Here is a 12,972-nt window from a genome sequence, read left to right on the forward strand (position 1 = left end):
AACAAGTTTGTCAAATACAACAATTTACTGGTGAGGCCTTGCAGCACTTGGGAGCAGTCTGAAAGAAGAGAAATATTCAGCACGGGGAGAGTTAAACATCGGTGGTTTGAAAGGCTTTCGTCAGGAGCATCTTCTTTTCTGTGACTTCAGGGGGATGTGTATCCAATCCCTCTTATCTTAGTGAAGCAGCTGGGCTTCTGCTACTGTAAATCAGGAGCAAAACCAAGGGATGGTGACGGGTAAGAGTTACGGCAGGGTGGTGGTGGTGCCTGGTGAGAGAGAGCAGAGCAGCTTAAAACGAGGTGCTCGGACTTCCTGTGGGAGGGAGAGATGGGGGACACGAAGCCTGCAGTGCGGTGGCGACAGCAGGGAAGGGGCAGAGCTGATACCTGTGGGGCAAATCCTTCTCTGGGGGGTGGGAACCCCCACCCTCCGAGCTTGGCATGGAGCAGCTGGGAGGTAAGTGTGGGGATGGGCTCAGGGTGGGAGTGCTGGCAGTGGGTGTTATGTCACACCCTGCCTCTGAAAGCCACTGGTGCCAGAGTCAAAGCCACAGGAGCTGTTTGCGCACCACAGCCTCTCAAAATTGCAAGGCTGGTGATGCCTTTCTCAGTTTGAGGAGCAGAGGCTTTTGCTAGCACACAGTAATATGGCATCTTCAAGGGCAGTGATTATGGGTGGGATTTTTAGGCATTCCTCTTGGTCATAATTTTGATCCTGTTCACCTGGCTTTGGCACGTGGGTGATGGTACAGTCAAAGTGCTGGAGCTGCTGCATAGGAACCGGGTTGCATAAATACACATGCACGGCCTGATTTATCTCCCTCACTGCCTGATTCCCCAGCAGAGCCCCAACAATACCACTGGGCTTCCCTGTGCTTTAGAGCAGCCCTAAGGATGCAGGGTTCAAACATGCAAAGTAGTCTCTGATGAGTCACCACAGAAGAAAAGGGTTTGATGAGCAACTGAGAGTTGTCACTCAAGACTACAAAGGTTGTTTCAGGGCAGTGATCTGCTTCACATCTCTGCACTGGGCAATGCAACAGGTTGCCCATGTTCCTTCCTGCATTTGAGGTAGAGTAATACTTGTTGCCCAGCTGGGGTCCCTGAGGAACTCTTGGATCAGGGACTGTTGGTGCCTTTAGTCCCTGGTGCTGGCTGTGAGGGCAAAGTGCTGCAGACAATCAACCTGGAGGAAGCCCAGGGGACTTGCAGCTCCTTCTTACATCCCTTCTGCAGGGAGACCTTACTTCAAAGTGCCCCCTCCACCAGCAGCTGTGTTTCCTTCCTCTCTTGGTCTTGGAGACACTTAAAATAGCACAACGTTTACCTGAACTCAGATGTAACCACAGTGGAGGACAAAGGAGTATTTTTGCTAATGTCTCTGCTTGTGTGGGACTAGCTGTGTGCTTGCAGATGCCTTTTCAGATTTGGTGGGCAGCCAAGCAACAGCTGTTTGTGGTACCATCTTCCTGAGCTGGGATCAGTGCAGTCCAGTACTTTGTGCACCTGCCTTTTGTCATGCATAGGTCTCAGTTTTTCTTGCTGTTTAGGAAAAGAAAATAGAAAAAAAACCCCAAACACAAACAAACAAGCAAATCAGATTAGGAATGCTCAGTGGGGGATTTCTAAAGGAACTCCCTTGTAAAATGTGAACTTGCCCTACATGTCAGTGCCTACACAACTGCAAAAAGCTGAAAGCCTACCCTCTGCTCCGTTTTGTTGGGACAAAAAGTGAACATCCAGAGGTTCCTGGGCCACCTGCCTCAGAGGAGCCAGACACAGCATCTCTGCAGCAGTGAGGGTAGAGGCTGCCATCAGGGCATGGCTGATCATGATGGACATCGTTGTGGAAAGGTGGTGTCCCACAGAGAGCATATATGTCAGGCTGTCCCCCCATGGCAGTGGAGCATGGTCACAGAGGTTTCCCCTGTGACCTGCAGCACCTGTCCCACCATATCCTTTCCCCTTTCACTGACTTGGTCATTTGTTCGCTGTTACATGTATTGGCTGTACCAGACTTGCAATAGAAACAGCTCCTCCAAAATGCCACATTTCCTACTCCTTTCCTGAGGCTTCAGACAACCTATCATGGAGCACAAGGGAGACACCGCAGCTGTGGGCATCTTGCAGGTCACAGATCTGCACCTATAAAAGCATGGCCACTGCCTCTTGCAATATGGTGCACCCTATTTCCTGCAGCTGCATGAAACATTCCCTGTCATGTTCCAGCCCCAGCCACTGCAACAGTGACAAAATATCACAGTAACAGCCCACGGCCACTGTGTGAAACCAGACCCTTACTCATCAGCTTTTGCGCTGCTTCAGAAACACTGTCCTACCCTTCACCACAGGTCTGTACTCAGCTTTGCCTGAGCTGGACCTTTAACATCAGCCATGTTTCCAGCAAGAAGCACTTCTTACCAGGAGTATAATTTCCTCCTTTTAAATATGATCAAAAGCATTCAGCAATAACCAGTTTGATCTAGGACTTGCATTTCCTCTTGGACTTGCTATTGGCTTACAGGGATTTACATTCCCATCAGCACTTTCAGAACAGCACCACACAGGCTGAATGGGGGTGTGTGTGTCCAAGTTTCCTACATCCCTAAGATTATCAGTCAGAAAATCAAATGTTGGAGCATTTGTATGCCATTATTGCTTACCTATTTTTTCTCCTTAGCCTAATTAGCTAACTAGGCTAATTTAATCCCCAGCATTCACTAATCCCAATTAGGGATGGGCCCAAACCAGGACCTGGGTCCCAATTAGGAGATAACAAGCTCTTGGCAATCTGCTGCCTCCAGAAATCCCTGTAGCTGATCGTGGTGTGTGGGAGTGCAGGAGCCCCCATGAAACAGCAAGGAATTGTAAACCCACATCACCTCTGTGCTCAAGCTATATAGACAACTGAGCAGCAGATCAGGATCTAAATGTGTCATTTACTTTGCAATGGTCTGTGTATATCTCGAGCACTATACCCTCTCCCGCTACCCCCAAAAAAGTGAGGGGGAGTTGGTTTTTGCACCTGTCTGTATCAGTTGCATCAAACCATCCATAGTGGCCAGAAGAGCCCCTGACTATTAAAGCTCTTATATCTCATCATCCTTTGCAGCTGCTTCTTGTCCCCTTGGCTCATTCTGAACACGACATGGTGACAAACCCACACACATGCTGTAGCCACCATGCACAAGTAGCTGTAGCAAGAAATTATGCCCAGATGAAAAAGTGACCTTGTTCTGCAACAGCTGTGGTCAATTGGACAGGCCCTGGAGCTTACTTCTGACTTGGCTGTTGAAAAGGGCTACTTGTGTCTGCTCTCCTTCTGCATGCACAAGGGAGGGACTGTGGCATGCAGAGCACCTGCAGGCACTTCAGCATGTCCCCATAAACATCAGGTCCAAGAGTCCATCACTATTTCACCAAAGCTACAGATCTGAAGGATGAGGTATGAGTGGTTCCTCCAGATCCCACACCACTGACATGGTTTCTTTCAGCACAGAGTCGCAGAGAGAGACTAATCAGCACTTGCCTCCTTGATGTTTTCAAAGAACCATGTCTTCCACTTGGGACTGTACCTGGTCTCCATTTTCCCCTGTACTAGGGAAGGGTTTTACCTTCTACAGGGCTGGCACCACTGGCAAGACACGCTGCATTCCCCTGCAGGGAGACAAAGGGCTTCTGGTAACCTCTGCGGGCAGGAGGTCTCCTACAGCCTTTTCCTAAGTATGTTCTTCTTCCCCCAGCCAGGGATATCTGACTCTGCCAAGATGCGGATGCATAAGTTGCCAGCTCCTCTCACTGGAATCTAATAGCTAGCTCACTGACCAAAGAAAATCCAACTTGGCACCAAAAAAAGCAAACAGTCTAATTCTGGTCTCTCATATTTTTTTCCCTGCTGGTGCAGTTCATCAGACTTTTCACTGATTTATACCTTGGATGCAAGAAGAGTTTCAGACTCAAGGTTATTCTCCTGTCAGGTATAGGCATGTCCTCACTGTAACACAGAATGAAAGGATTTAGGAGCTGCAGATGTTCACAAAGGGAGAGAGACATGGAGCTCCTGGAGCAGGTCTGGCGCAGGGCAATGAAGATGATTAAGGGATGAGGACAGGCTGAGGAAGCTGGGCCTGTTCAGCCTCAAGAAGAGACAACTGAGAGGGGAAGTCATCAACATTTATAAGTATCTGAAGGAAGGATGTCAAGAGGATGGAGCCAGGCTCTTCTCAGTGGTGCCAAGCAGTAGGACCAGGGGCAATGGGCAGAAACTGATGCACAGGAACTTCCACCTGAACATGAGGAAGAACTTGACTGTGCAGGTGACTGAGCACTGGAACAGGTTGCCCAGAGAGGCTGTGGAATCTCCCTCACTGGAGATATCCAAGAACTGTCTGAATGCAATCCTGTGCAATGTGCTCTAGGATGACCCTGCTTGACCAGGGAGGTTGGACCAGATGACACCCTGTTGTCCCTTCCAGCCTGACCCATTTTGTGATTCTGTGAATGTTCACATCTGAATGACAATTATGTGGGCAGTGATGGGCCACAAGTCCCCAGGTGCCTGGAGAATGAGGCTCCTTCTGGTATGTGTCTTTGATGAATTGTTTTTAAAAGCCTGGTGGCACCTTAGGGGTTTTTTCCCCATTTTCTTCAAGAGGACCACTAGAAAATTAAATGATTGTAGTTTCCTTTGCTGTAGCAGAGCTTAAAGGGGAAATTAACTCGGGAGTTCATACACTGCTCACTGAATTCAGCAGAGCCTTCTCTGCCAGCTTCAGTGGAAGTTCTGGAACCGGCTCTTTATCAAAGGTGACTTTGATTTTCTGTGGTTGTGTGGGCCTTTCCTCCCATTTCTCTGTGGGGAATAGCCTTGGGAGGCTTCAGAACTCAGATAAAGTATTTGCTGTAGCTAGCCCTCAGCTTATTTTCTTCCTTGCATTGTGACTGTTCCTCTCTTTTACAGTTGGCAGCTGTAATCACTGCTGGCCTCCTCCTGCTCTACATCCCGTTGTGCTATGAGGATTTCCATTTCCATGTGGCTCATGTGTATGCTCGTCTGGGGTACCCCAATGCCCAGCACATCCTAGGACAGAGGTATTTGCAAGGTAATGTTTCTCCAACCCACGGCTAACTTGCTGCCAGAGTGTGAGTGCTTATAAGCCAGAACCACAAATGTGGCTTTGTGGTACCAACACACTGCTGGATTTGGACACTGTATGTTATAACCTGTCTGTGACTTTGTTGCCTTGTCTCACACCCAGGAGCTGGAGTGGAAAAAAATGAGGACATGGCCATGCACTGGTTCAGGTGAGGCACAAAAATCTCCCAAGAAATTCCTGCCATGGGAAATTGGCTTCTTCTGGGGAAAGGCTACTGTGGTATGGGAGGAGGAAAAAGCTGGCAGTGCTTTGGGGGGAAAGCTGCACTGAGCTGTCCTGTGCTGGTGGGAAGGAGGCTCACAGGTGGCAGCAGGGACAGTAGGAGCTCCTGACTTCTCACTGTGGGTTGTATTATACACTTTGCTCCACTTTCCCCACCTGCTAGTATTACTTTTTTTAATCAGTGGGAAAAAAGGAAGTGTCTTGGCTGTGAGAGTGCAGAGGGATCCTGGTGCTGCTGTGTGGCTTTATGGGAAGGTTTGCACTGCAGGTGGGCAGCAGGAAAAATGCACAGGTGCAGGATGGGAGTGAGCCAGGAGCTGCTGAGGCAACAGGAAATCAAGTTACAGCAGTGTATTATTTTCCTGCTCTCAGCACACCCTCCCAAGAGGCTTCTGCCACGTAAGTGATGCAGCCATGCCTGTGTGTGCATTTGCTGTGGTACCCATAGTAGTTACACTCGCGGTGGAAGCCTGGGCTGCATCTCCCAGAATACTCCCATTCTTGGTGAGAAATGGGAAGGATTAAGGAGAGGGAGATTTACTATGCTACCCAAAAAGCAAGGGGAGAGAAGTAGGCACATTGGATGTTATCTCTGCCTGCTCAAGGCATAGAACAGCATCAAGCTGCAGGACTTTTAGGGTGGAAATAACTATGCCTGTGGCAGCAGGAGGTGCAAATCAAGAAGGCATCATTAAAGACATCCATACCTAGAGAAACGCTGAAGCCTTCATGCTTTTCTGAATAAGGATGTTTCCCAAATCAGGGCCTGAAATTTCAAAGGAGTCATATTTCAAAAAGTGAATGATACATAACTTTTTCCTTATTTGCTCTGTCATGGTTTAATTTCAACTAGCAACTAAGTACCATGCAGCTGCTCACTGGTTTCTCCCCTTCTCTCCCAGTCCTGTGGGATGGGGAGGAGAATTGGAATAAGGTAAAACCCATGGGTTGAAATAAGAGCAGTGTGATAATTGAAATAAAGTAAAATGTAACAATAACAATAGTAATAAAAGAGAGGAATAAACTCCAAGAAACAGAGGTGATACCCAGTACAATTGCTCATCATGCTCTGACCAATGCCCAGCCCATCCCTGACAAGCAGACAGCAGCTCCTGACCAACCTCCCCAGTGTGTACACTGACCATGATGCTCCATGGCATGGAATATCCCTTTGGCAAGTTCAGGTCTGCTGTCCTGGCTGTGCTCCCTCCCAGCTTCTTGTGCACCTGCTCACTGCCAGAGCGTGGGAAACTGAAAAATCCTGGATTTAGGGTAAGCACTGCTCAGCAACAACCAAAGTATCAGTGTGTTACCAACATTATTCTCATACTGAATCCAAAGCACAGCACTGTACCAGCTGCTAGGAAGAAAAGTAACTCTCTCAGCCAAAAGCAATTCCTACCTTGCTTGAAAACATTCAAACTCAGGTTTTTTTCTTCTGTATTTCTCTTACCATTTTCTGTGCTTGTCTCTTCCTGGCTGTAGGCAAGCTGCGGGGCAGGGCCATCCCCACTCCTCCTTCAACCTGGCAGTGGGGACACTCAGAAACATGACCATGGCACTTGAAGAAGGGTAACCTGAGATAATCCTCTTCCTTCCCATTACAGCTCAATTCCCAGCTCCTCTTGGGGAGGGAGGGAAACCTGGTGCTCTAGGTACTCCATGCATGAAGCTACTCCAGCATTTCTAATGCCCTCTTTTTGTATTGTCAGTAATGCAGCCCTACCTGCAGCAGGGAAATGGAAAACCACAGTTAGTCCAAAGACATTTTTAAAATTAGGTGTCTCAGTACCTAAAATGCCTGTGGTCTGATTGCATATGTTTTTCTATGATGATTTCCCAGTGAGGGCAAGGAACAAGACCTGTACTGGTGTAGAAAGAGCTACTGAAGTGACATATGAATTTTCTGCTATAAAGACCTGCCTTTCTCCTTTAAGGGAGTTCCCTTTTCACCCTCCTTCCATTCAGTGGGGTCAATGAGAGGTTTCCTGCTGACTGCCTGGGGGTGGGTTGAAACTGCCTGGGATGAGTTTCTCTCCATGATGTGCACGTGCACACACCACACACCAGTGCTCCCAGCAAGGCCTGCAGACAAAGAAGACTTGCCTTGTGCTTTGTACAGTCACTGTGGAGGCTTGTTCTGGGGCTAAGTGAAGCTGGAACAACTGATCCCATCACAGTGAAACCCAGCCCTTTTGTGATTTTGTGTATTGTTTCATTTTGAGTCTTTTCATTTGCTCCAAGACTGAAAATTAAAAATGAGGTTGAAAAGAGCAGTTGTAAGCTAAACAAAGCTAAGAAAGCATTGTTTGGGTAAACCTTGTGATTTGAAGCCAGTGAATTCTGTTTCAGTCTCCACTGCATATTGCATGATCAGACTCACATATTGGTGGTATTTCAAGAACTCCAAAGCTATTTGTCGTTCAACTAAGAAGAGAAAATCACCAAACCTAGAACATACGAGCTCAGACCACAGGAAAAAGCAGAAGGAAAATCAGATCATTTTCTGAATAGGGGAAAGTTAACTTTACAGATGTTTTCAGATTGAGTAGCTCTGTTCCTCTTAAAAAAGCCAGGGTAATTAAAATTTAGCTAGGACTGAATTTAGGACTTCCTCCTAGATTTTCTTGATGAAGGTTTCATGTCCTTCAGGAAAGTGGAGAAACTGCTCAGTGTGGCAGCAGCCCATGGGCTCCAAGAAGCTCAGCAACTTTTGGAAAACATCCTCAAGAGAAGAAACCTTCCCTGAATGACTGCTGCAACACCGATGCTCGTCCAACCTTGCCTTCTTCTGCACTCAGCAACCCCACTTTCTCCTTGCTGAGTGTCTAGTCTTTAGGTTGAATCACTCATTGGACATTACATTTGCTTTGTGCTGCATGTCCATGGTCAGATCTATGGCAGTCATGTGCTGCTGCTCCTTCTCCGTTTGCTTCCTGCCTTTCCACTTCTGAAGACCGCTGGAAAGGGGAGATGGAGAAGATCAATAGCCTTCAAGGTTACACTGATGATGGGCATATGAACATTTTTGAAAAAATTCCCATCACTGTTGCACCAGCTCATCTGCTAATGCTAAGTTAGATCCAAATATTGGTCTGGGCCTGGTGCAGTGTAGTTGCATGTTTGTGCCACCTTTCATGCTCTGCTTAGGCACTACAATAACTGATCACGACTAAGGCTTTATCACTGTAAATCAGCATGACATGCATGCGTGATCCATTTGTGCTGGAAATGACAGTGATTTAATAGGAAATATAAATGATGCTCTCACTTAACAGCTATTGTTCCTTATCAACATTACCACTGTCATTCCAGTTTTGGGGAAAAGTGATTCAATTTAATGGAAGCTGCCTTCTTTTTCAGGGTGGTCTCAGTTTAAAACCACAGTGAGCAATTGCATTTCATGGGAAGTGCACTCACAAAACAAAGACTGGCAGAGTTTTGCTAGAAATAAAATAGTTTCCCAGGGCTTTTGTTGGTGTTCAATGTTTCCCTTCTTCCTACCATGATTATTCAGCTCACTTGTTGCATGATACAAGGTCCTGCACTCCCCCTGGATGCCTGAGGCCACACTGGTAAGCCCAAAAGCAAGGGGCTGCCACTGAGCAAGCCCAGGGTGGGGTCCAGACTTCAGTTTCTGAGAATTGCTACTGTGCCATGACTTGTAGGCAAAGGGATGAAGGATTTTATCCATGCTCCCATTTTCCTGTCCCCTCTTGGGTGCCAGGCCCAGTATCTTTCTAGGGTGATCCTGGCAACAACTGAGGGGCATCCCACAGGCACAGCATGCCAGCACCCTGCACAGTGGAGCCTGGTGGAGGCTGTGTGGTGGCCACACATTAAGGGATGGCCGGGCTTTGCCTCTTCTCTGCCTGGCTGTCCCCAGGCTGGGCTCCTCAGGGCCAGCTCCGCATCTTGCTCCCAACAGTAGAAGCCAAAGAGGAGACCTGTGGCCTGGCTGTCCTGCCTCTCTCACTTGTCCCTGGCAGCATGCTGCAGACCAATGCTCTCTGGTGCAGTGCAGCTGCCTGCTCCCCCCACTCATCTCCTTTCTCTTTCCCTTCTGCACTCCTTCCCACACAGCCCTTTATTAAATCTGGTACCACAAATTGCACAGCAGAGCAGAGCTCTAGGTGAGTTTCTGTTTTCTACTCCTCAAGTAGAAAAACAAGACAACATTTGCCAGCTCAAAAAGGAGCTTATTTCCATGGCCTCTGCAGTGGCTGTGGACTGGTGCCCTGAGCCAGGACCCTTTGAAGACAGGGGAATATTTCCCTTGATGTGAGGCTCGTGCTGCATCACGCCTCATACCCTGCTCTTTTGTTTCTCATATAGTAAACATGCATGAGCTGTAGCTCCTGATTTGGAAACTAGACCTATGCTTTATGTCTCATATGCAGAGAGATGCACCAATTAAGTGCATCAAGCATCCTTTTCCATGCCTGGGAGCAGGAAAACCTTGTCTTTGTCTCCACAAAACAGCATCCACCCGGCGAGTAACATGAGGAGCTGTCTCAAAAACCCCACTGAAACCCAGAGTCAGTGTGTGCTGCCACTCCTCTACCCCCAAAATAATCCTCCTTGTTTTCTCCATCCTCCCTAACCACAGCAGCCAATGTCAGGGGGACATCCAAGCGTGGTTGCAGAGAGTCATATCCTGTTGCACACTTTGTCAACCAGCAATGGCCAAATCCACACACCTTTCCTGTTGCCACCGGCTCCAGGATGATGCTGTTAGTGGCCCAGATGTGACATAAGGCACTACCTCAGTGAGCTAAGGTGTACTAACCTAAGTATGTGAGGAGCAAATATGCTGAGAGCCTGGTGAGCAGGGTCATTGCATTTCACAGTGTGCTGGATTGCCCCTGGCTGGATGCTAGATACCATCAGAGCCACTCTGTCACTCTCCTCTGCAACTGGACTGGGGAGAGAAAATATAACAAAAGGGTCATGAGTTGAGATAAGGACTGGGAGCCATCACTCACCAAAACAGACTGAACTTGGGGATATTAATTAAATTTATTACTAAAAACATCAGAGCAGAATAATGAAAAGTAAAATTTAAAACCAGCTTCCTCCTCATCCCTCCTTCCTTCCGTGGCTCTACTTCCTCTTCTCCCAGTGGTGCAGAGCGATGGGGAATGGGGGTTATGGTCAGTTCAGCCCAACTGTTTCTGTCACTGCTTCCACCTCAGGGAGGGGAGTCCTTCTGGTCCAGTGTGGGATCCCTCTCAGAGGAGACAGTTCTCCATGAACTGCTCCAGTGTGGTCCCTTTTCATGGGGTGCATGAAAAGTTCCCTTCTGCTCTTCTCTGGCCACAATTACATCTGTCCAATAACTTTTTTTTCCCTTCTTAAATATGTTATCACAAAGGCATTACTATCATTCCTGAGTGGGCCAGCCTTAGGCAGTGGCACATTTGTCTTGGAACCAGATGGCATTGGCTCTGTCAGACACGGGGGAAGCTTCTGGAAGCTTCTCACAGAAGCCATCCCATAGCCCCCTCACTATCAAAATATGGCCACACAAACCCAGTACACACAGGACTTAAGAAATCATCTTTTTCTGTCCCCCAGCCGAAATGAGACAGTAGGCTTTTGTATGCTCATCAGTTTTTCCACCTGAACAATGTCATTGCCCAGCATCAAAATGGCCATTAGCACCAACCATAAGATTCTGCAGCTAGCAGGCAACAATCCAGCCTCAAGGTGCCTTCACTTCAGTGACAAGGTATAATTCTTTTGTTTGCTTTCCCAAAAAAAAAAAAAAAAAAAAAAAAAAAAAAAAAAAAAAAGCTGCTTTGGAATATAAGGTATCAGCTGTAATTTCCTTATTGGTGTACATGGTCTTGTACAATGGGAGAGTGACCAGTGCTCTCCAGGTGGCCTCTTTTGTAATAAAGAGCAGTAAGAGCTGGACAATAAATCACAAGCAACCTTGCATATGATTCAACATAAAGAAAACAACTTTTACTTTAATAAAGTCAGTTATAAAACAGCAGCAGGAAGAAGCCATTGCAACTCAATGTGGAGATAAGATTTTACCAGAAAAAGATGTTCACTGTTTTCCTGCAATTTGCAGGATCAGGGCTTGCATTTTTATCCTTGCACCACCTGCCCTTGAGACACAGGTGCCTCCCACCCTAATTGCTGTCCATACAATTTCACCCTGGATTTTCTTTCAGTTCATGGTTTTGCAGTTGATGACTGAGAGTGCACACATACACATTCCTCCTGCATTTTCCCTTTTTCTCCCCAGACCTGCTTTGCCATGGCTGTGCTGGCTCCTGGTAGGTGTGGGCACCCTGTCCCCTCTTCAGGGAATGGCCCCCAGTTGTGGGGCACTTGTCCCAGACAGCACTGGCTGAACCTCCCTGGCAGCTGCCAGCCCTCCCCTCCTTGGCACTGCCTGTACTCAGGCAATTAGAAGGATTTTCTTTCCCAAAACACAGCTCTAATTACATTCTAATTCATCTTATTTGAAGTACAGTTTGGTAGTATTTCCATTATGCAAATATCAATTTATTATCCTCACATTATGTTTTGACTACAGTTGTGTTGCTAATTAGAGGTAATTTAAGTGCTTTTAAAAACCCCATCCTTTCCTCTCCATGCACCCTTACTTCCTTGCAAACCCCACAGTGCAGATATTTAGCACGGAGTCAGTGATGAAAACCTGCAGTTATCAGCTCCTTTTGCATCACTCTAATTGACTTTCATTATGTTGGAAACCACTTAGAAGGCACGATTTTTTCTGATTTACTTGGAATCAGGGATGGAGACATGAAAGAGAGGAAGGTAACTTACTCCAGCTGCATTTCTAACACTTTTCTGCCCAGACTTCCAAGTGCATTTGGTGTGACTCTCCCAGTAAATGACCATGCTGTTGCCTTTGGCTGAGAGGCAAAATTAGAATTACATTAATGCTGGTCTAGGAAAGACAACACATTCCTGTCATAAGAGAGACAAAAGCTGACTCCAGGAATCTGGCAGAAAAAATTCTAAACCAGGCTGTTGTGGAGGTATCCGTGTGTCCTATTTAGTCCCACCAGCGGAGGCACTAGGAAACCAAGAAAAACCCCTGTGGTAACAGCAATTCCCGTCTGCCCTGGCTGAAGGCAATGGGAGGACTGTAGGTTTTGGTCATGGTGATGCCTTAAGAGGCCTCCCAGAAACAGAGACTAGACAGGAGTAAGGGAATAAAAGTAGGTATTTATTTGAAAGGCCTTCGAAGATACCCCCTGGGGAGCCTGAAGCTATTCTCAAGATGGACAACAGGTCACAAGTTCTTCACTCTTTTATAGGTTTGGTTCATTTGCATATCAGGGTTAATTCTCCAATTAAAGCTTCAGTTTTCCCCTCAGCTTGCCCCCCCCTTAGCGGCTCTTTGGTTTATACTTTTGGGCCTAGGACAGGCTTGGTGTCCTTGGAAAGAAGGGCCGGAGAGGCTTTGTTATGTCTACCTAGCACGAGAGAGCAGAAATTAACAGGCTACAAGAAACTTCAGAGTCACACACCAAGCAGCACAGAACTTGAAAAATATAAAAGTTAAAACTAAAGGCATCAGTGGAGGCTGCCTAACTCATTACGGG

The 12,972-nt window shown here is 47.1% G+C and overlaps 1 protein-coding gene across 4 annotated transcripts; it reads left to right on the plus strand.

Annotated features, from left to right (window-relative positions):
- On the plus strand, positions 1-8,867 carry LOC138109546 (sel1-repeat-containing protein YbeT-like). 4 transcript variants are annotated; one of them, XM_069013156.1, is made up of 5 exons: positions 9-459; positions 4,963-5,104; positions 5,261-5,306; positions 6,866-6,952; positions 8,033-8,863. In XM_069013156.1, the coding sequence occupies exons 1-5, from the start codon at positions 331-333 to the stop codon at positions 8,127-8,129; spliced, it is 501 nt and encodes a 166-aa protein (XP_068869257.1). In that variant the 5' UTR covers positions 9-330; the 3' UTR covers positions 8,130-8,863. The 4 variants fall into 4 exon arrangements, 3 of the variants coding, with proteins under 3 accessions (XP_068869259.1, XP_068869257.1, XP_068869258.1); XR_011150554.1 differs by lacking the exon at positions 9-459 and adding an exon at positions 3,149-3,447 and having other exon boundaries at positions 8,033-8,860; XM_069013157.1 differs by lacking the exon at positions 9-459 and adding an exon at positions 4,032-4,582 and having other exon boundaries at positions 8,033-8,862.
- Positions 8,868-12,972: the final 4,105 nt, after the last annotated feature.

Source organism: Aphelocoma coerulescens, chromosome 4 (assembly GCF_041296385.1).
Source record: "Aphelocoma coerulescens isolate FSJ_1873_10779 chromosome 4, UR_Acoe_1.0, whole genome shotgun sequence".
Classification (NCBI taxonomy): Eukaryota; Metazoa; Chordata; class Aves; order Passeriformes; family Corvidae; genus Aphelocoma; species Aphelocoma coerulescens.